Source organism: Lissotriton vulgaris, chromosome 1_1, assembly GCF_964263255.1.
Source record: "Lissotriton vulgaris chromosome 1_1, aLisVul1.2, whole genome shotgun sequence".
In the NCBI taxonomy this organism is placed as follows: Eukaryota; Metazoa; Chordata; class Amphibia; order Caudata; family Salamandridae; genus Lissotriton; species Lissotriton vulgaris.
The window spans coordinates 485,208,083-485,232,361 of NC_141685.1; the positions used below are offsets into that span (position 1 = coordinate 485,208,083).

The following is a 24,279-nucleotide window of genomic DNA, read 5'->3' on the forward strand; positions in this document are numbered from 1 at the left end:
TTTGAGGAAATGTTTTGCAGAGTTCACAGCTGAAGGAGCTGGGCACAGTCAATAAATGCAGGTTCTTTGTGGCTCGTCCATGTATAACCTGGGCTTTCCACACGCCTCAGAAGCCTTGAAGACTTCTTTCATTGGTGCAGCAAGCTGACATCACTTCCAGATCCCATCCCACTAAAACATCTAAGAGGAGCCCCTCCTGTGTTGGTTCCAGATGTTTGGGCTTCTTACACCTTTGTACAGCAGGCCTGGGTCTGACTCCGGCCTGGGCTGACTCAGCCTATGTGCAGTGTGGCAGCTAATTATCAGATGACGATTCCCCGCTCTCCCTCCCCATCGATCCCAGGACCTGAGCCAAACACTGACAATTCATTCTTTTGACCAAAGAATACCCCCATTTCTTTATGAATGGACAAAAATAAAACATCTTTACAGAAATAAATCACAGCACTGACTAAAGGACACATTATCTAGAAAACAGGGAGCAATGGAATCCAACTAGTGTCTTAGGAAATCAAATGATAGCAGAGTGGACCTTCGGATTTTATGGTGAACTGGATACCAAAGTGGCTGGACCTACACAGAGCATGAACTTTTTTTATGTTCACAAGTGCTACAAAATGATGCACCTGTCTACAAATGTGAGCTGCAAGTATGTGGGTGGACAATAATAATACATGGTGTGATTGACATGAGGAGATAAGAAATAAATCTAGGAAGTTTAAAATGCCCATCTAAAAAGTAAGCGTACTACCATTATAGGAGAGAAACAGGTAAGGCACAAACTAATCAGAAAATCCCAACATATATATATGATACTTTGATTACATTTTGCATTGTGATTATGTTGTCCCTCAGTCACAGCCTTACACTGCAAATATGTAAAATTTTTCTCGCTGCACTTTTTCTCAAATCCTAGAATACATTGCAATGCTACTAATTGCCTGAAAACAAGTTAACAGGGCACACAGCCTTGAGAAAGGCCTCTGTAAGGACTGGAACACACGGTCAGACATTTTAAACCATCTATCCATTGAAAAATTAAAGAGTTGACACTACTCTGAGGATAGGACGTTTTCCTTGTATGAGAGGAGAAGATGAGTGTGTGTTTGCACTTATGTGTATGGATGGTACATGTGTGTGTCTCTATCGAAATCCAAGCGTAAGAGTGTGTGTGTGTGTGTGTGTGTGTGTATCTGTGTTGTATTTTGTAGATATCTTGTTATATTTTCTGTATGGCTATTCAGATTTGATGACTATTAATGACAATCTCATGATGTTGAATCTTATTGCGTCTTAAGGTAAGGAATATGCTACTTACTAGTATGCATCTGTTCTTGGCATGTAGGGCTGCTGACATTCATATCTGTGCATAGATCGCCTCCTAGTGTTGGGTCCGGATGATTGCACATTGCACATTGTTGTCCTGGAAGAGTTTTCGAAGTATCACGAGATAGGTGGCTCCTCCTTCGGACTACAGTGAGCATGGGCATCCTCTCCATCCTCAGATTGTTTTTTGCCATTGTGGCAGAGATGGAGTATAGTACAGTAAGAGATGGCCATGCAAAGAGTGAATGCTACAGCTGCGACAGGCACCGGGGAGGTGGGTGGGCGATATGAATGTCAGCAGCCCTACATGCCAAGAACAGATGCATACTGGTAAGTAGCATATTACGTTCGAGGCATGTGGGCTGCTGAATTCATATCTGTGCATAGAATGTATAGCAGTATCTCCCCTAGCGGTGGCTACCTGTGTCAGCTGCAGCAGTCTGAAAAGAGTTTTGAGAACAGCCTGTCCTACAGCAGCTTGCTGTTTTGAATGTACATCTACACAATAGTGTTTAGTAAATGTATGTGTTGTTGTCCATGTGGCAGATCTACAAATTTCGTGTAAAGGAATATTACCCAGGAAAGCCATGGATGCCCCTAGCTTGTGGAATGCGCTCTAGGGGGAACAGTTAAGGTGTGTTTGCTTTTAAATAACATATCTGGATGCACTTAACGATCCATCTGGCTATACCTGATTTTGAGATAGGGTTGCCTTTGCGTTGCGGTGAGAAAGCAACAAACAACTGTTTTGTTTTTCGAAATGCCTTGTTTCTATCTATGTAGTATAGCAGAGCTCTTTAGACATCTAGAGTATGCAAGGCCCTTTCAGCTGCTGTCTGTGGGTTTTGAAAGAACACTGGCAGTTCTATTGTTTGATTGATATGGAAATGGGATACCACCTTTGGCATGAATTTAGGGTTTGTTCTAAGAACTACTCTATTTGCATGTACTTGAATGAATGGCTCTTGAATAGTTAGGGCTTGCATCTCGCTAACTCTTCGAAGTGAAGTAATGGCAATAAGGAAAGCCACCTTCCAAGTAAGAAATTGTAGTTCGCATGAGTGTAGTGGTTCAAAAGGTGGTCCCATAAGTCTGGTTAAAACGATATTTAGATTCCAGACTGGTGAAGGTGGGTGTCTTGGAGGAATTTCGCGTTTAAGTCCTTCCATGAACACTTTAATTGCCGGCACCCTAAATAGTGAAAGGTGTTGCCTGTTTTGAAGATATGCTGCTAACGCAGCTAAATGTATCCTGATGGATGAATAGGCTAAATTGCAGCGTTGTAGGTGCAAGAGATAGCAAATGATGTTTTGAGTGGAAGCATCAAGTGGGTTTATATCGTTGTTTCTGCAGTAAATGACAAAACGTTTCCACTTAGCTGCATAACATGCCCTGGTAGTGGGTTTTCTTGCCTCCTTGATAATGTTCATACAGTCTGGAGGCAAGTTTAGGTATCCAAACTCTAGGATTTCAGGAGCCAGATCGGCAGGTTCAGCTGTTGCGGATCTGGATGTTTGATTTCTCCATGGCTCTGAGTTAGGAGATTGGGTGCGAGTCTTAGTCTTTGATGAGGCACTACTGATAGTTCTAGGAACGTTGTGTACCATGGTTGCCTCGCCCATGTGGGAGCAACTAGGATTAGCGTCAGTGAATGTTGACGTAGTTTGCGTGTCACTAGCGGTATTAATGGAGCTGGGGGAAAAGCTTACGCAAATTTGCCTGACCAGTTCATCCATATCGCATTGCCTTGAGCCTGTGGATGTGGGAACCTGGCGGCAAAGTACTGGAATTTTGCGTTTTCGCTTGTGGCAAACAGATTATTTCCGGGTGTCCCCACTTCCGGAAGAATGGTTGGAGCACTTTAGGGTGAATCCCCCATTCGTGAATTTGTTGACTGTGCCTGCTGAGCAGGTCGGCTACTTGATTGTCCTTGTCGGGGAGGTGCTCTGCCATGAGAAACATGTTCCTCTGAATGGCCCATTTCCACATTGCTAGGTGCGACAGCTGTGGGGAGTGTGTTCCTCCCTGTTTTTGAATATAATACATAGCTGTCATGTTGTCCGTCCAGATCAACACAGTTTTGTTGCATAAGTGTGTCTTGAACGCTTTTAGGGCTAGAAAGAATGCCATCAACTCCAGAAGGTTTATGTGCATTTTCTTTTGTCGTACAGTCCAGAGTCCCTGGACTGGGTAATTTAGGACATGGGCTCCCAACCCTAGTAGGGATGCGTCCGCGGTTAACACTGTTTGTGGGACAGGCTCTTGGAACAGTCTACCTTTGCAAAGGTTTTGTGGATTCCACCAATGCAGAGAGTTGTATGCACGACTGGTCACCAACACTAGGTCCTGTAATTGCCCCTGAGCCTGATTCCACTGCTTTGCTAGGCACTCTTGGAGCGGACGCATATGTAGCCTGGCATGAGGGACTATGAATATGCACGAGGTCATCATGCCTATTAGTTGCATAAACACTCGAGCTGTTAATGAGTGTTGATGTCTGAACCTTTGGATCAATGTTTGCATTCCGTTGATCCGTGCTGCGTTGGCATATGCTTTTGCTGCAGTGTATCTATTGTTGCCCCCAGGTACTGTTGGACGTGGGAGGGTTGCAAATGCGATTTTGGATAGTTCAGCGAGAAGCCCAAACTGTGCCGGAGATGGATGGTTTTTGACATGTGGTTGGCACATTGCTGGGCTGATGGCGCGTGTATTAGCCAATCGTCCAGATATGGGTACACATGGATGTGTTGCCTCCTGAGATGTGCCGCCACTATAGCTAGGCATTTGGTGAACACTCGTGGAGCTGCTGTGACACCAAATGGTAGGACTTTGAACTGGTAGTGCTGTCCTTGAATGGTGAACCTTAGATACTTTCTGTGAGCAGGGTGTATTGGTATATGAAAGTATGCATCCTTGAGGTCAAGAGTTGCCAGGAAGTCTCCCTGGCGAAGCAATGGTAAGACTTGTTGGAGAGTGAGCATATGAAAATGCTCTGACAAAATGTACAAGTCCAATATTGGTCTTAGAGACCCGTCTTTCTTTGGAATAAGGAAGTATAGGGAGTATACTCCTGTTCCTTGATGTTGTAGTGGGACTGGTTCTATGGCCCCTTTTTGCAGCATAATGACGACCTCTTGCTGTAGCAAGGTTATATGGTCCTGTGACATTGGACAGTGCACGGGTGGTATGCTGGGAGGTGTTGAAGTGAGTTTGAGGCAATAGCCATGTTGGATAATTTGCCTGACCCACTTGTCTGTAGTGATATTTAACCAGACGGGCAGAAAATGTTGTAGTCTTCCCCCGACCGGTGTTATATGGTCTGGGGGTAGTGCCAACAAGTCACTGTTTGGTTTTAGTGGAGGATCTATTTGTATTGCCTCCACGACACCTACCTTAGGTGTTATTGCCCCTGTATCCATCCCTGTTGGTGTTTTTGTTGTACGTGGATTGCGTGTTAGTTTTGTAGGTGGAGGATTGCTGTGATGTATTACTTCTGGCTCCTCCTCTATAATTGGAGCGACGAAAGGAGCCCCGGTGTTGTTGGGACTGGAGAGCTCCCATGGACTTATTTATTTATTTATTTGATTTATATAGCGCACTATAACCCAGGTCTCCAAGCGCTTTGTCAGGGTCCGCTAGGCAATACTTAGGGATACATCTGGTAACAGATTAAAGACCAACCCACGCTTGCTGGAAGAGTACAGTTTTTAATTTCTTTCGGAAGGACATTAGCTTAGTTTCTTTCCGCAGTTCCAGTGGCAGGTTGTTCCACATAGCTGGAAGTGTGTGTGAGAAGGCACGCCCACCCACCGTAGCCAGTCTACAGCGTGGCTGAACTAGGAGGGTAGCTTCTGCAGATCTAAGCACCCTCCCCGGTTTGTAGAGAGTCAAACGTGATTTCATGTAGGTAGGTGCCTTACCATAAAGGGCTTTATGGACAATACATACCCCCTTAAACATTAGCCTCTGCTTGACTGCTTGACTTCGCTGTTTCTGCATCCTTTTTCATTTTGTCCAGAATTGAGTCAACTGCTGGACCAAATAAAAAGTCTGGGTTGATGGGCTGATTAAGAATAGTGGATTGGACTTCATTCGTAAAACCGGATATGCGAAGCCATGCGTGGCGCCTTAGCAGCACGCTTGTATTGATGGATCTGGCAGCTGTATCAGCCGCGTCTAGGGCACATTTAATTGAGGCATTGGTGATGAGCTTCCCTTATTGTATTAGTTCATCTGCCTGCTGTTTATAAGGGTCAGGTAAGTGTTGGAGAATTTCGTATAAGCTGTCATAATGCACCCTGTCATATCTGGCCAGCAAGGAATGTGTATTGGCAATTCTCCATAAGTTTGCTGCTTGAGCTGCTACTCTTTTGCCTGATGCCTCAAAGATTTTTGACTCTTTGTCTGGAGGAGCAGCCTCTCCGGTAGTCTGTGAGTTAGCACTTTTACGTGCGTTGGACACCACTAGGGCGTCCAGGGGTAGCTGCCCTTTTATGTATGTAGGCTCTATAGGTGCAGCCCGATATTTCTTTTCAATTCTAGGGTTAATGACCAGTGCCCTAGCAGTGTCTTTAAAAATGTCATGTGCATGTTTTAAGACGCCCTTTAACATGGGGAGTGTTTTTACATGTCTCTCAGATGTTGTGAGTGTATCAAAGAGAACGTCTTCTTCAATAGCATCAGAGTGCATATCTACGTTATGGTAGGTAGCTGCTCTATCAAGTAAAGAATTAAAGGCCACTGCATCTTCAGTGGGTGATGGCCTAGTTGGTTAAACTGCTGTTTCTGTAATGGGCAGAGTCCCCTCATTATCTGGTTCTCCTCCTGCACCCCATGGCTGTAGGTTGGGGTCTACAGTTGGGTTTTGTGGATAACCAAACCCCACATCTGCATCCTGATGTTCATCTGGGTTGTAGTCCGGTGATGTTGGGGCCTATGGGGTTGTAGGCATGGCTGGACTGATAGGTTCAAAAAGGATAGGAGAGGTAGCACAGCCTTGTTTCTTTTTGAGTGGTATTCTAGGAAAGTCTGCTATTGGCAGAGGTCTTTTCTTTTTTGTGTAGACAGTCACTTTGCCAGTTGCAGGGTCAATATACAGCTTTTACTGGTCCTCTGTGGAGGGGTCTGGTTGAATAAGCTCTTCCTCCACAGTCTTTGCCTTCGGTGCCGTAGCCTTTGGTTTGCCAGATTTTGGGTCTGACCGCTTTTGGTGGTTGGATCGGGTTTTTGATGTTTCGACACTTTTTGTCGGCTGGATGTCTTTAGCTGGCTTCACCACCTTTTTCGGACCGAGCGGTTTGGTCGGTTCGACAGTCTCTTTAGGTGTATGTGGTTTTGGCTCAATGACTTTTTTCGGTTCGACGGGCTTCGGCTCGACCGATTTGTTTTTGTCCACAGTAGGTTTCACTTTCGGTTCGACGTTAGTCTTGGGCGTCGGCCTTTTACTTTCGTCGACAGTGTTTTTCCCTTTGTCGATATTTGAGACTTGTCTGCTCGATTCGACGTGCTTTGGTTTAGAGGTTGGTTCGACGTGCTTTTGCTTTGGCGTCGAATCGACGTGTTTGGGCCACGAGGCGGACTCGATGGCTTTTGGCTTTGAGCTCGACTCGACAAGTTTTATCTTCGATGTCGACTCGACGGTCTTTGGCTTCGAAGGTTGTGTTGGGCCTTCGGCTCGAGGACCTTTGGCTTAATTACTTTTGGATCGACGACATTTTGTCCGAAGACGGTGTTGTCGACGAGTTTCGGTTTCAATGGAACTGTTATCGTATGGCGTGTCTCAGAGAACTTTTCGAATATGTTCTTAGCCGGGCGGTACGGCGGGGCTGTAGAACGAAAGTGTTGATCTTGGTTAAGGCCCACTGGCGATGCCTCGACCTGAGTCTCTGATATTGGTGTAGTGTCTATATGGGGCGGTGTACTAACGGTTTGCCCCTCGTCGTCATCGGAGTCGTCTTCAACAGCTACGATGTCTTGATCGTATTCCTGGAGATCGACGATTTGTTCGTCCTCTTCGAAGTCATTTTCGGAGTCATGCTCCGAGTATTGTTCTTCGTCTTGATCAGAGTCTTCAGCGCTACCTAGTTCTTCCTCATCGTCGAAGATTTTGTCGGGTTCTGGCGCCGACCTCTGCATTTCTTGCCTTGCTGCCCGTCGATTCCAGATAGTCTTTTTCTACCGGAACTGGGCACAAGCTAGGCAACTATCTTCCTTGTGACCCAGCATTTGTTGCACACGGGATGCTTATCTGTGTGCGGGAACTTTGAGTTGCACTGCGGGCAGTATTTAAATGGACTTCTTTCCATCGACGGTCGGTCCACGTGGTGTCGAGAAGGCCTCACGGCCTGATTCGAGGACAGGAGTGCAATAGATTTTTCTTAAGTGTCTCGGTACCGAGCGCTAAACAACACCAACAGAATCGAAGGCCTTTTGGCCTTTAAAGAAGAGTTAGTTTATTCCGAAATTGGAGTGTAGGAAAGTACATCCGGACCCAATGGCGGAAAAAAACAATCTGAGGATGGAGAGGATGCCCATGCGCCCTGTAGTCTGAAGGAGGAGCCACCTATATCGTGATACTTCGAAAACTCTTCCAGGACAACAATGTGCAATCATCCGGACCCAACACTAGGCGGCGATCTATGCACAGATATGAATTCAGCAGCCCACATGCCTCGAACATAAATGTTTTGTCTTGCCAAACCAACTATCCCTCATCCTGAGTAGCGTTCAACCAAAATGAATCATGATTTACTATGAACAGCATGCTGGTAGAAATGTTCATATTCCTCAGTGAATACAAATTGCCTTCATTTCCCTCCTTCTTTGAAATAATAGCATATTCTCACGAGAATGCTGGTTGCTTGCTGCAAAATCTGGCAACAGTTACTTGGTGTTCATATTTATACAAGGAGCCCAACTCAATAGTGTAGTCCACTCTCAGGTTTCGAATAGGAGCGCTAATAACCATTGAGTTTCCCAAAAGAGAGCTCTGTTATAGGCTTAGGTCAGCAGTAGGCATTTACCCTTTTCCTTACTGCTACCACAGAGCTTAGAAACATGTTATGCCCACGGGGTAAGGACCTTTAAAACTGGTAAGGATTCTTAAGCTGTGAAAAGGGGACATCTCACAAAAGGAAAGGACTGGACATGCAGAAGGAGGAACATATTTATAGATATAAAAACAAGTCAGCCATGGTAGCTTTAAAAAACCAAAAAAAAAAAAAAAAAAAAAAAAGACTAGCTGAGGTATCCAAATGCTATACAAATAGCTGAAAACAGTTATACACAGATCTTAGTATATTCCTAATCAGAGGATCCGACAGCCCTAGATCTTTTTCAAACAGATTTAGTTCATGAGACCCTAGAAAATATGTGGATTGTTTCTAAGTAATGCAGAAACTGGTGGAAAAAAGGGGGAAGCTTCATCTAGCCAATTCCTGGTCAACTATTAGCCCCGGAAAAAAGTGCGACTACTAATCCAGTTGAAAAAATGGAATTGGGACAAAGGGCACAAACAGGATACCCCTCGGGCAGTGTAAACAAGTGTTTGGGGTACAGTGTGTGGTTAGCAGACAGATTTGCATGTGCCTTAGGCCACAGCAGATGCAACACTGGTATAATTTAAAATTGACTATATTAAAATATACCTTGCTAATGAAGGGGGACGGATAACTGTGTAGGCAATGCAAGCAGTTTGATAAAATGTGGTAACATTTTAAGATTCTGAAACCAGTTTATACAATACCTCAAAGTTCTGTTCCATTACATTTCCTCCTTTACTTAGACTTTCCATGATGGCCTTATTTCGAAGAATATCTTCTTCGCTGAGATGTTCTCTTCGTTTTCTGGATTCTAATACTAGTCCATTTACTAAATAAAAATCTGCTAAAAAATTTCCAACTCTTTCCTAAAAAACAAAAATAAACAAAACCTTTTATTAACAATTGATATGCCAGTTACGAGTTCTAACTTTTGTGGTGCCATTAGGAAAGAAATAGATTAGCATTTTGCAACAAGAATCAATAATTTAGGATTATTTTTAATGAAGATCGTGGACCTTGAGGCAATTCTGATTAAATTGTACAGTGTGTCCATGTACATTATATGCCTCAGGTCTTCCACAAATCATTACCACTGGGATCTATGCCTTCGCTAAAACCGCTACCAATCCAACAGCTGTTTTAATTTGTGTTAACATACTAAAATACTAATTCTTGTGCCCAGATGAGTGCCCTTTGTGAAGTGCTGAAAAGAATATGGTTATGTGATGTGAATTATTGTAAAAGGACATCAACCCCCTAGCCTGCGGACGATAATGCGCTCCATCACTGGGATCTCTTCCTTAGTGGGGAACCAACAATCCCTGCATTTGTCAAGCATGTTTGGATGTCCGTAAAAAAATAAAAACAAGCAGTGATCAAAGCTATTTCTAGTTTTCTCCTTAAGTCCCCATGTTTCTGCATTTCATCTTGCTCCTAAGGATAACAAACATTCTTCAAGACAGGAAAAGATGAGTTGGGGTCTTCAGCGTTTCATCAGATTCCATTTTATGGTGTTAGAATAGAGTGCTCTGCTTTTGATGCATCACTCCTAATGTTATGTTGTCACTTCTACTTGTACTGCTACTTGTTCCTTCTCCAGGATCTGGCCCAGCAGAGAAATTGGAAGCATCTTATACTTTTGCATATGTATGCCTTCATTGGTGGCAAAGTTCCCAACTGAGCTGATGAGGTTGATCATCTAGAGGGACTGAAAGCGAGTGACACTTGGTGTTTCCACTTTTTTTTTTTTACTGCTTTAGTTCAGGATGACTGAACGCATGCAGAAAACTGGAAGTCTACCTCATATGCTTCATGCAGCAAGACTCCTGGTTCACTTTAATGGGTGATGGTCTCCTTCCCAAATGGCAGCTGCAAAGGGCACCCCAATCACAGTAAAGAGGTCAGGTGTGAGAAGCCAGCCTGGCCTGTGTTGCGGGCCATAGGGGGCCTAATCAGTCAGGCCCATGGAACACAGGTCTCCTGCCACCCAGATAAAGGGGTCATCACCAATGAGGTCATCACCAACAGGGCCATTGGGCAGTGACTGGGCCAGAGTGTACTTCAGAAGACTGTGCTGGATATGAAGTGAGGCACAGTAAGCCAGCCACTGAGAGGGATGAGACACATGACTCCTACCCCCCCCCCCCACCCCCCACCCCCGTCCTACATACAAGTGATTAGAGAAGGAAAGGGCCTGGCAGCTGAAGACTGGCTGTGAGGTTACGCCTACGGACCTCTCTGTACGTGTTTCACTCTTGAAGAGGCACATCAAGTCCCAGCATGCCCACCCATGCTGGAAGCACCTGCCTGACTGGTGGTGGTGCAAATCCCTGCACTGCACAGATCAAGGCCACATCTTGACCCAGACTCGCCGCAAAGGAGAACTCCGCGTAGACAACACCGAAGAACGAATATTCGCAGGCTTTTCTCTGGAGGTGCAACTGAAAAGTGCTTAATTCCAGGAAGCTAAGAGACAGCTACGCCAGCTTGGCCTCCCATTTACAATACTCTTTCCGGCCAGACTGCGGATTGTGGCACAGGATGGCGCCAAATTCTGACACAACAAGAAGTCTGGGACTGGCTGGACCAGAACCTGCAGTAGGAGGCCACAGACAGACTGAGGAATCAGCGCATTTTGCTCTTGATGCAGAAAGGCGCCACATAGTTTGGCAGCAACATCACAGGTGGAAGCACAAATTAGACAACAGAGCGTGGTGGCGCAAATCGGAGGGGGAGACACAGGCCCATCGATGCTGGAGGGAGAGAACGCTGCAAGGGCCTCTGACTCGCATGGTGGCTCGATTAGTTCAGGAGCCTCCAGCCTTGCCGTCCCCAAGGTGACCCAGAGATAAGACAACCTCATATGGTCAACTACGAAACAATACAGGAATACAAAAGTGGACAATAAGACACCTTTCATAGCTACTCTGGGGCAATGACGTTCAAGATGTCTTTTTCTTATTTCGGGCTGCATCGAGATCTCCTGCAGACTTCACTGGAGGAGGGAAGAGTGCCTGAGGGGATCAATTGCCCATCCCCCCTACTCCTTCAAATGCGGGGGTACTTGATTTTCTAACTCAGGTTACTGGTTTGGATTGGGGGAGTGACCACCTTCTTGTCCAGGTGAGTGGGTGTTGGGGAAATCCCTGCCCTGGAACATAAGCAGTATGCACACTATGTCAAAGAGGTACAAAGTGTTCTCCTTCCTCAATAGGAGAATAGAGCAGATCGCGCTACTACAAGAGGTGCACCTCACAGCGAAGGAAGGGAAGGAGCTACAGCAACTTTGGCGCGGCTAGGCATTCTACACCACATTCTCTGCAGATGCTAGAGGGGTGATGATCTGGATCAGAGAGGGGGGTGCCATTTCAGCACATCGGCACCTTGACAGACTGAGGGCCACTACTTAGTGTTGTGACGCAGATTAGAGGGTCGTATCCTATCTAGCTCAAACATTTATGCCCTTAACACCGATCAGACCACCATTTTTGCTCATTGAACAAGTCACCTGGCCCTGTACCCGACTACCCCTATGCTTATGGGAGGAGACTTCAACTGTGTGACAGATGGGCAGCTAGACAGATCTCACATGCCGCTTTGCGACTCCTATGCAGTGCGCATCGCCCAGGCCTTTGGGGCCTGGCGAAGTCACTGGCGGCTGGTTGACTACTAGAGAACCCTACACCCCCACGACCGGGACTACTCCTACTCCTCTGCCTTGCATTAGGCCCATGCCCGCCTAGACACATTTCTCTGTACCGCAAAAATACAATGCCTAGTCCAAACCGTTGAATACTTGGCCCAAACAATATCAGATCACAACCCGGTCCTCCTCTGCCTTAAGTGGGCCCACCCCAAACCCTCAAAACCTACCTGGAGGCTCAGACCATCCTCTTTAGAGGATCAAGCCTTTCTGGAGGTGATAAGGAAGAAAATAGTCCAATACAATTCCCAGGTGGAGCGGGATGCCTTAAAGGAAGTCCCAAGGGGCCAGTGCATTGCAGAAGCCAAGTGATTAGGAATATGCTCCTGCATGAGGTCCTGACTGTGGAACAGGACGCGAGAGAGCTCGAGGAGGCGGCGACCAGGGCACCCAGAACTTCAGCCCGGACTACAGGGTGCTAAGGAGGAAGTAGCATAACAGACTGAGAGACTTAGATGCTTTGATTTCAAGCAATATATAGACCAAATGGGACAAATCCAGGTCCTTTCTGGCTTGGCTGGCGAACCCGGCCAGTAGAGGGATAAGAAGTACACTCAGGAGGGGATCAATCATCTTTTTAATCAGTGCTTCTCCAACCTGTACCGTAGTACGCAGGACACAATAGCAATTCGGGATTATCTAGAGGCGTTGCGCCGGCTATGCATTGGAGTGGAAGAGACAGAAACTGGGCGGGGACATTACCCCCCAGGAATTGAGAGCATATGGTTTGCAACAAAACTCCGCCAACAAACGGCTTTCTAGCAGAGTTGTATGCCACCTACTTGGAAGAACTAGCACCATGGTTAGCTACATTGTAGACCGCGGGACTCTACCCGAAAGCACCAGGGAAGCACTCATAATCCTAGTTTTCAAACCGGGATAACCGGCTCACGACTGTACGGTCTACAGACCGCTGTCAATGCAAAATATGGACTATAAAATATTGAGTAAGATCCCGGCAGCCAGACTATTAGCCCTCATGCTTAAACTAATTCACCCAGGGCCAGAACACAGCCACAAACATCAGGAGACTACTAGCTATACTAGACACAAATGATTATGATAGGACCACAGCACCTGTGTTCGCAATGCATGTAGAGAAGGAATTCGGCAATCTCGAATGGCACTTTCTCTGCGACGTGCTGAAACAAGTGGGCCTAGGTTGGGGCTTTCTAACGTGGATGAAATTATTGTATGCAAACCCAGTAGGCCACAGTGTGCAAAGGAGAACTATCTTTGTGAGTCAGAGGGTAGAGCAGGGAACGCTTCAGGGATGTCCAGTTTTACATGAGCACCAGTTGCATTATACAAGGACAGATTTAGTTATTTATTAGGCATGGGGAGATTAAGTGATTTGCCCAGAATCACACGATGTTGAGCACCGTTGTCGAGACCCGGTTTCCCAGATTTGCGGTCGACCACCCTAACTGTTAATGCTCTAAATGCTTTATCGGCAGGTACAATTAAAACAGTCTAGTGTCTTTATGAAGCCATACGTAGTGATCTACAATGGAGCGCCTGCGAATGCCAGGAGAGGAGGATCCGAGGACTGCAATCCTTGAGACAGATTGGGATACTATAGTGTAAAGAACACCAAAGATCTTGCGAAATACGTGTTTTATATTAATTAATGAATTAATTACTATATCCTGAAGAGAGCGCACCTTACCCCGGTGAGAATTAGAAGGTATTTACAGACGACGAAAGCAGCTTTCCCCAGCTGTAGGGAAAAGGGGAAGCACATATCTTGCACAAGTTCTGGGAGTGCCATCACTCTGTGCGCCTTTTGGGGGATGTTGTGAATGTAGTCTAAGCGGTCATTGACAAGGATATTCCTCGCACACCGGGTTACTGCCTACTGGGGTGGTTTCCACACAGCCAAAAGAAAAGTCACTGGGAAAATCCAAGATTTCGCATAGGTCCTGGCTAAACGAGAAATTACCAGGAACTGGAAGCCAAGGGGAGGGCCAAAATTCGCAACATGAATGAGGTAAATGGAAAAATGGGGGGGGGGGGGGGGGGTGATTGTGAAGGGAGAATACTTTTGAGGAAGGCCTTAGGCACACTGGACACTGCTATGGCCTGGGGAGTGCTATTCGTTGAGCTGATAGCACTGGACTCAGACCCCTCCTGCGGCTTGGACTTCATGACCTCCATCTCAAAAGCAGGGGTGAAGTGGGCAGGGCCCAGTCGCACACCTGATGGACCCTCTCTGACCATACCCCAGTCTCTCATACCTATAACCTACACATACCAGCACACGAACACATCACATACAACGGGCAACTTTGAAGTGAGACGCCGACTCAATGGATGAGGATGGGGGGGGAGAGTTGGCGATGTTTGTAATGTTGAAAGAAGCGGGGAATAGTAACAAAGATAACTATGCTTTAATAGATTGCATTGAACGTACAATGGCAATGCATCACATGTGCAAAAACCCCAATAATATTTGTTTATTTTTAAAAATAAAATTAAAAAAAAACAAAAAAAGGCTATGTACAGTCAGCAGTTCACGTTGGAAAAAGAACAGTTCTTTATTAACAGGTAAGTTAAATGTAATAGTTAAAATGGAGAATCCAACAAAATCCCAAAGTAGCTGCTGGCACCCTTTGGTGCCAAGGTACAAACCCAAACAGTATTTTAGTGCCTTAGATCTAGGTGCCATCAACAATGAACCCTATTGCCAATGTTCTACCATGTGGCTAGGTTAGGTCAACTAAGAACATTTTAGAATAGCTTGTGTCTATAATTTTTAATGAGAGCAAAACTCCTGCAAATGTGTCTTAAAGCACAAGTTACTACTTGTGTAACGATATATCTGTAAGAGACATTAGTTAGTGATAGATTCCTTACCTTAGAATATCCCCAGGCGTCAGACTGGATCCGCAAATTTGTGCGTAGCAGTACCCTTGCGCGTCGGCAGGCGTCGTCTGCGGCTCCGCGTCCGTCGTCGGCGTCGTGATGACGTCGGAGTACTTAGACGCCGCCTCCGCGTGCTGACGTCAGTTCTTAGCCACAGCTTTTCCGCGCCAGAAGCGCAGAGCCATGACAAAAAACCGACACTGGTGCCAAGAAACTAGGGCCCTGAAAGGGGATGACCTTAACCCTAGATATCGGTTCGCAGAACGGGGAGGATTGGTGGGTCGGTAAGGAATCTATCACTAACTAATGTCTCTTACAGATATATCGTTACACAAGTAGTAACTTGTGCATCTGAAAGAGACACGTTAGTGATAGATTCCTTACCTTAGAATAGATACCCCAGCAATACCATCCCCGTGGTGGCGGGTCTGCGAACCAATATTTACACCAGAAAGTCCTGGAGAACCGAGCGGCCAAAGAAACCGTCTCTCCGGACATGACTATCCAGGCAGTAGTGCCTAGCAAACGTGTGCAACGAGGCCCACGTAGCCGCCTGGCAAATGTCCTGCAAGGGCACACCTCGGCCCAAGGCAGTTGTAGTGGCCGTGGCTCGAGTGGAATGAGCCCGCAGCCCAACAGGTGGTTCCTTCTTAGCCAAGGAGTAACACGCCTGGATGCACATGATAATCCATCGTGAGATGGTCCTCTTGTGCACCGCTTTCCCTTTCTTAGCGCCCGCGTACCCTACAAAGAGTTGATCATCCACCCGGAACTGGCGTGTGCGATCCAGATAGAACGAGAGCGCACGTTTTGGGTCCAGACGGTGGAGCCTCTCCTCCTCTCTCGAGGGGTGCGGAGGAGGAAAGAAGGTGGGCAATGTGATGGACTGCCCAATGTGGAAGGCCGTGACCACTTTTGGCAAGAAAGAGGGCCTAGTCCTCAAAACAACCTTGTCCGGATGGACTGACAGGAAGGGAGGCTTACAAGAGAGGGCCTGGAGCTCACTCACTCTCCTGGCAGAGGTGATGGCTACCAGGAAGGCAGTCTTCAAAGAAAGAAGGCGAAGCGGACAGTTATGAAGCGGCTCAAAGGGAGCGCACATCAGAAAGGTGAGAACCAGGTTCAAGTCCCACTGAGGCATCACGAAAGGAACAGGAGGAAAGGTATGAGTGATGCCTTTCAGGAATCTGTTAACAATAGGGGACTTGAACAAAGAAGGTTGGTCAGGCAGCCTCAGAAAGGCTGAAAGAGCCGAAAGATAGCCCTTGAGAGTGCCCAGAGCAGAGCCCTGCTGTCCAAGAGAAAGAAGGAAGAGAAGAACCTCGGAGAGAGGGGCATTGAGGGGATCCACAGCCTTTGCTGTGCACCATGCCACAAATCTGTTCCACCTGCAGGCATATACCGTCTTTGTGGAGGGACGCCTGGCTGCCAGAATGATGTTGCAAACTTCAGGAGGCAAGTCAAATGGCCTCAACTGTCGCCGCTCAATCTCCAAGCATGGAGGTGGAGACTGGACAGGTTCGGGTGGAGGACCGTCCCCTGCTGCTGCGACAGAAGGTCCTCCTGAAGAGGCAGACGAATTGGGGGATCGACTGACATGCTGAGTAGCTCGGGATGCCAGTACCTTCGAGCCCAGTCCGGAGCCACAAGAATGACTTGTGCCCGGTCGCGCTTGATCTTCTTCAGCACTCTGGGCAGAAGTGGTATAGGCAGAAAGGCGTACAACAGACCGCAGCTCCACTCGCGACGAAAAGCGTCTCCGAGCGAGTGCCGCCTTGGAAATTCCAACGCGCAGAACTGATGACATTGCGCGTTCGGTGGCGAATAGATCTAACCAAGGCCATCCCCAACGCAGAAAGAGGCCTTGCGCCACGTCCGAGTTCAGACGCCATTTGTGATCCATCGAGCACCGACGGCTGAGTTCGTCCGCCCTGGCGTTCAGAGAACCGGCCAGGTGTTGAACCACCAGGGTCACGCCCTGATGTTCCAGCCATTGCCAGAGACGCAGAGCCTCCTGGCAAAGGGTCCACGACCCCACTCCGCCCTGTTTGTTGCAGTACCACATGGCGGTAGTGTTGTCGGTGAACACTTGCACTGCGCTCCCTCGGACAGACGGGAGGAATGCTTTCAGTGCCAGACGAATCGCCCGCAGCTCCAACAGGTTGATATGGAGCCGGGACTCCGCCGGAGACCAGAGTCCTCTGATCTCTGCCTCTCCCAAGTGGCCTCCCCAGCCCTGGAGGGACGCGTCCGTCACAACTACGTGCTCCGGTTGGGGAAGGGTGAGGGATCTGCCGTTGACCCAATCGCGGTCCGTGAGCCACCACTGCAGCTGTCTCGCAGTGCCCTCCGAGATCAGGACATGGCCGGACAGGTCGCCCCGGTGCTGGGCCCACTGAAACTTCAGGTCCCACTGCAGAGCCCGCATCCGCCACCGTGCGTGATGCACCAGAAGGATGCAGGAGGCCATCAGCCCCAGAAGCCGCAGCGTCAACCTGACCGAAACCCGGGATAACGGCCGAAAGACCGGAATCAGAGCCTGTATATCCCGGACCCGCTGTTCGGGCGGGTAAACCCGAAACTGCGCCGAGTCGAGAACCGCTCCGATGAAAAGGAGCTTCTGAGAGGGACACAGGTGCGACTTCGGCACATTGATGGAAAATCCCAGCAGGTGCAGGAGATCCGCCGTTGTCTGGAGGCGGATGACGACTGCCTGGGGCGAGCCCGCCTTCAACAACCAGTCGTCTAGGTAGGGGAAGACTGACACCCCTAACCTGCGCAGGTGAGCTGCGACCACCGCCATCACTTTCGTGAACACCCGTGGGGCGCTGGTAAGGCCGAAGGGGAGCACGGTAAACTGAAAGTGCTCGTGGCCCACCGTGAACCACAGGTAACGCCGGTGGGCCGGCAGGACGGGGATGTGGAAATATGCGTCCTGCAAGTCCAACGCTACCATCCAGTCTCCTGGGTCTAGGGCAGCCAAGACCTGAGCCAAGGTCAGCATTTTGAACTTCTCCTTCCGGAGGAAGCCGTTGACGTTCCTCAGATCGAAGATAGGGCGTAGGCCCCCTTTGCCCTTCTTGGGTACCAGGAAGTAGTGGGAGTAGCAACCACGACCTACTTCTGGCCCAGGAACACGCTCGATGGCCCCCTTGGCCAAGAGGGCCGAAACTTCCTCCTGCAGGAGCCGCAAATGATCCCCCGATACGCGGTGGTGTTGCGGTGGCATGGCTTGAGGGGTCGTCTCGAAGGGGAGGGAGTAGCCCCTTCGGACGATCTGCAGCACCCACCTGTCCGAAGTGACTGTGCGCCAGTGAGAGTGGTGATGGCGAACCCTGCCCCCCACTGGCGTCACATGGGCCGAAAAGCACGGACTAGGAGGGTTTAGAGGCAGATGCTGCGGGGGCAGGTGTGGACTGGCTCCGCTTGCCTCCCCGACCGCCTCCACGGCGGTTTCCACGGCTGCCGCCGCGCTGGACGACAGTTTGCGGCGAGTGGCTGGCGGCACGCGTGGGGACGCCCCTTCCTTGGCCACGAAAGGAGCGAAAGGCACCCACTTGCTGGCGCGGGGCCGAGAGGCCCAAGGACTTGGCCGTAGCCCTGGAGTCCTTAAAGCGCTCAAGCGCATGGTCTGCCTTGTCGCCAAAGAGGCGACGGCCATCGAACGGCATGTCCATGAGGGTATTCTGGACATCAGCCAAGAAGTTGGCGGATCTGAGCCAGGCGTGGCGTCGAATCGCCACCGTCGTAGCCATCGCTCTGCCCAGCGAGTCAGTTGTATCCAGTCCTCACCTGATCGAATACTTCGCTGCGTCCCGGCCCTCCACTAGGGCTTGGCCGAGTTTGGCCCGTACCTCCAACGGACACTCTGGCAGCAATTCCGCCACCGTTTCCCATATAGAATGGGTGTAACGGCCCAAGAGGCCTGCGGTGTTGGAAGACAGCAGTCCTAAGCTAAGGGACGAGAATACCTTTTTGCCAAAGGCCTCGTACCTCTTGGATTCCCGGTCAGGGGGAGCCGACGGGAAGGCGGTCTGGGAGTTAGAGGCCTGGATAACCAGACTCTCGGGGGTGGGGTGGGTGGACAGGAAACATGGGTCGCCCGGAGCCGGGCGGTGGCGTCTGCCCACGTTCCTATCTACAGGCGAACCTGTAGCGGGCCTGGACCAAGTGCCCAAAAGAACGTCCGACAAGGCCTCATTAAACGGCAGCATAGGCTCCATGGAGCATGACTGCGGCTTAAGGACCTCAGTGAGGAGGTTAGTCCTCACGGCCGCGACGGGGAGCTCAAGGCCCAATGCCTTAGCAGCCCTCATCAACACCACACTATATGTCGCGCCCTCCTCCGAAGCCACAGATGGAGGAGAGACGAATCCAGTGTCTGGAGAGGTGTCCAGGCCACTGGCCTCCCCAAGGTCTCCTGTCCAGTCCATGTTAGACTGACATTCCCTTGTCAGAGGGTCCTCAGACCCATCCCAATCCTCCTCTTCCCCCATCTCCTGAGACTCAGTGTCGTAAGTGAATGAGGATGGTTCATAGGGATGGAAATCCCCGAACGGCGTCGAGATCGGCGCCGACAGGCGCCGTCCCGACGCCGGAACCCATAGAGAGGAGGCATTGGGGACGGCGTCGGCCGAGGCCGGAGGGGACACCACACGGACCGACCCGGGGGGGGGGGGGTCGTAAGGTCCACCGGGGACGTTCCAGCGCCCGACGAGGGCCGAACGGCACCCTGCGGCGTCAGGCCCGAAGGCACCGACGACGCCGGGACCACTGAACCCTGCGGCGCCGAGCCCGAGGGCAGCAGCGGCGTCGGGATCGTGGAGCCCTGCGGCGCCGGCGCCGTCGAGGCCGAAGCACCCGACGGCGTCGGGGTCGCAGCCCCCGACCCACTAGGGCCCCCAGACGGGTTCGCTGGGCCCGAAGGCGCCGCGGAACCCGTCGGAGAAGAAAGGGACCTCATGGCCATGAGGAAGCGCTCGATCTCCTCCGGCGTCGCGTTCAGCCCAGGGACCGGGGGGTATGGAGCCGAACGCGGCGCCCGCGACTCCTGAGGAGCCGCGTGGGCGGTGTCACCCGAACCCCCGGCCGCATCGCGCGAGCGTCGGGGGGAGTCGGAAGAGCGATGATGTCTCTTCGACTTCTTATGCTTCTTACCGGACGACTTGGACCCGGAGGAGTGGCGCCGACTCCCGGAGCTGTGACGGCTCCGCCCCCGCGACCTGTCCCTCGACCTCCCGTGGGACCGGGACCGGGACCTCACACGGCGTGGGGCCGACTGGCGGATCTCGAGTCGCCTGCGGGACCACTCCCGCCTGGCCTTCCTCGAGAGAGCCCGACAGTCGGGGCAGGCCTCGTCGTCATGGTCGACGCCCAAACACGTCAGGCACAGGCGGTGCGGATCCGTAACCGACATGAGGCGTTCGCACTCGCCGCAGTGCTTGAAGCCGGGCATCCCTAACGGCACCGTCGGAATCGTGAAGACTTCGAATTAGATCAAAAGATCCAAAAAGTTAGTCAAAAAATGACTAGGGTACTGCTTTTTCCAGATCTGCGCTGGCTGGCGCGGAAAAAAGAAGAACTGACGTCAGCACGCGGAGGCGGCGTCTAAGTACTCCGACGACATCATCACGGCGCCGACGACGGACGCGGAGCCGCAGACGACGCCTGCCGACGCGCAAGGGTACTGCTACGCAAACATTTCCGGATCCAGTCTGACGCCTGGGGATATTCTAAGATAAGGAATCTATCACTAACGTGTCTCTTTCAGATGGTGGGAATACAGACACCTGAATTCTGAATCCAAGCCTGCTCCATGCGTAGAGGTGGGAATAAAATATGTCACCACAAAGAATACTCCAGACAAGAATACAAGGTGCTACCCCTAAAGTGCTGTTTATTTTTTTAAATCACACAGCTCATTATTGGATGCTCCTGGTGCTCTGCAGGGTTGCCTGGACTGTGTGACCTTGGTGGGGTTTTGATGGTTTTATTCTGTGGTCTAGAGACCCAAATGTAGGTCAAAGAATCCATTAGGTCTGGGAAGCCCTTTGTTTTCCTTATCAAGAGGCTGTTGAGAGCACCTAAACATGAAAGTTGGCCCCTGCATCAGTATTAAAAGTTAATGTTGAATGAGGAGTCATATCTAGTACTGAATCCCCTTCAAGTAAATTGACAAAGTCTCCTGATGGTCTCTTGTGGCACTGCACACGTCTGACATCAATAATCGTTCTTTGTCACCACTGTAGTTAGGGAATTTCCACACAGAAAAAGGACAGGAACTAACTGGAGAAAAATTTCCCAAACAAGATAGGTTAACCTAGGGTAGATTGGAAACAATTACAAAACTGCTCTACTGTATACACTGCTTGAAAGGGACTTTTTGACAGCACAGAGAGAAAGCTGAAAAAGACATAATTGACCAAACCACAATGCTGCATCAAGAGAAGCCTTTCCCTGCGACTTGCCAACAGATGAAAAACATAGGACCTAGAATGAGAGCCCGGTCAACACAAGAATAGGGAGAGGAGCTCATGAAAGTTGAAGAGATGTTTATTCAGGGCCCTGTTGCCAAACTATAAAGTGTGCAAGGCATGTCGAGGAAAACAAGAGGCAATAGAATTTGCAGACTGTGGTATCCTTCTTATTTATATTCTTCATATCCTACATACATTTGGTTCATCCTTTGTGTAGTTTAAGTGGTTTTTAGAGTGTCAGTGTAGAATCTAGAAAGTAAGTGATGTAATGCTTTACTGAATCTAAGAGACAGTTGATTTTGATGTCTGCTGTGGATGGGTTTTGTATTACCCTCATCTCAATAAAGAAGCTATCTTGATATGCATGAGTATCATCTTCACATTGGCGACGAGGATGGGATTGATTCAACCTACTACACCTACATGCTACAACTTCAGGTTTGAGGTGATTTCAAGATCTCAACACAATTCCTTGTATTCTGCAGCATTATTAATTTTAACTCATTTGAAACTTCAAAGACGCTTAACTTGCTCACTTAAGATAAATCATCATCAAGTATCATCAAGTTTGATCGCACTGTGCGGTTTTCTAAAGAATCTATTGCTATTATTCAGACTTAATTGACTTCCCACGTTCAATGACAAGCGCTTTATTGCTAAAGCTTTGGTTTATCTACACTGACACTTATAAGTGTTTGGCAGCGAAGGAGAGTTTAATGCACTTTTGTCCTGTTGTACACATACATAGTTCCTTTTTTTCTGAAACCGCTACTTGTCGAGTGAAGGAATTTAAATCAAGATTTGTCAGAATCTCTCCAGAAGCCTTGTGTGCCAGAACCAATGGAGCCAACCATTCACTTGCTTCAGTTTCAACAATACCTTTATTTTTAAGATTATCTAGTTCCGCACTTTACAAGTTACCGGAATGGCATGTGGTTTCAATGTGATGTTGTAAACATAGCCTGACAGACAACCCAACTTATTGCTAAAGACTTGCTTGAATTCAGAATGCCAGTCAGGATGTGATTCACAAGAAGAGATTGAGGTCAGCGAATCTGGAATATGACAAGTTTCTTCGTTTGGAGAATCAGACTTTGATAAAATGAGGACTCAAATCAGATCCCATGTTTCTGAGAAGGATGGAATATGCTACTTACCAGTATGCATCTGTTCTTGGCATCTAGGGCTGCTGACATTCATATCTGTGCATAGATCGCCGCCTAGTGTTGGGTCCGGATGATTGCACATTGTTGTCCTGGAAGAGTCTTCCAAGTATCACGAGATAGGTGGCTCCTCCCCTGGACTACAGTGCGCATGGGCATTCTCTCCATCCTCAGATTGTTTTTCGCCATTGTGGCAGAGATGGAGTGTAATACAGTAAGTGATGACTATGCCTGAGAAGGATTCTGAGTGCTACAGCTGCTACAGGCACCAGGGAGAAGGGCGGGCGATATGAAAGTCAGCAGCCCTACATGCCAAGAACAGATGCATACTGGTAAGTAGCATATTCCGTTCGAGGCATGTGGGGTGCTGAATTCATATCTGTGCATAGAATAAATAGCAGTTACCTCCTTAGCGTCGATTGCCCATGCCAGCTGCAGCAGTCTGAAAAAGGGTTTTGAGAACAGCCTGTCCTACAGCAGCTTGCTGTTTGGAGTGTACATCTACGCAGTAGTGTTTGGTAAATGTATGTATGGTGGTCCATGTGGCTGCTCTACATATATCCTCTAGGGGAATGTTACCTAGGAAAGCCATGGATGCCCCTAACTTGCGTGTGGAATGCGCTCTTGGGGGAACTGTTAATGTGCGTTTAGCTTTTTGATAACAGATTTGTATGCACTCAATCCATCTGGCTATACCAGATTTGGAAATGGGGTTTCCTTTGTGTTGTGGAGAGAAGGCAACAAACAGTTGTTTAGTCTTTCTAAAGTCTTTTGTCCTGTCGATGTAATACAGGACAGCTCTTTTAACATCTAAGGTGTGCAGCGCTCGGTCTGCCACAGAATCAGGATTTGGAAAGAAAACTGGCAGTTCTATAGTTTGATTAATGTGGAACTGCGACACCACCCAAGGCATGAATTTAGGGTTGGTACGTAGCACTACCCTAGTAGCATGAATTTGTATGAAAGGCTCTTGAATTGTTAGGGCTTGAAGCTCACTAACTCTTCTTAGCGATGTGATGGCTACCAGAAAAGCCACTTTCCATGTAAGAAACTGCATCTCACAAGAGTGAAGAGATTCAAAGGGTGGTCCCATGAGTCTGGTGAGAACTATGTTTAGATTCCAGACAGGTGAAGGAGGGTGTCTAGGAGGGATCACTCTTTTGAGTCCTTCCAAAAAAGCCTTAATGGCAGGCACCCTAAAAAAGGGAAAGATGCTGCCTGTTCTGAAGATATGCTGCCATGGCGGCCAAATGTATCCTGATGGAACTATACGCCAGATTGCATCTGAACAGATGCAATAAATAACATATGATGTTCTGCGTGGACGCATCTAGCGGATTAATGTCATTATTGGAACAGTAGATGACAAATTGCTTTCATTTGACGGCATAGCATGCCCTAGTTGTAGGTCGCCTTGCCTCCTTGATGATCATACAGTCAGGGGGCAAGTTGAGGTAGCCAAACTATGACCTCAGGAGCCATATTGCAAGGCTCAACTGTTATGGATTTGGGTGCTGAATGTCTCCATGGCTCTGAGTGAGGAGACTGGCCGTGAGGCGCAGCCGTTGGTGAGGCACCACTGAAAGTTCCGGGAATGCGGTGTACCAGGCCTGCCTTGCCCACGTTGGAGCAACCAGGATGAGCGCCATGGAGTGCTGCCGCAGTTTGCGTGCCACTAGCGGTATGAGCGGCGCTGGAGGAAAAGT

The 24,279-nt window shown here is 48.8% G+C and overlaps 1 protein-coding gene across 1 annotated transcript in view; it reads right to left on the minus strand.

Annotated features, from left to right (window-relative positions):
* The window catches only part of ANKRD13C (ankyrin repeat domain 13C), a 459,935-nt gene that overhangs the window by 244,612 nt on the left and 191,044 nt on the right, over positions 1-24,279 (minus strand). The window contains exon 9 of the mRNA XM_086953854.1: positions 9,071-9,232. Within this exon, the coding sequence (XP_086809980.1) occupies positions 9,071-9,232 (162 nt within the window). The remainder of the gene's footprint in view (positions 1-9,070; positions 9,233-24,279) is intronic.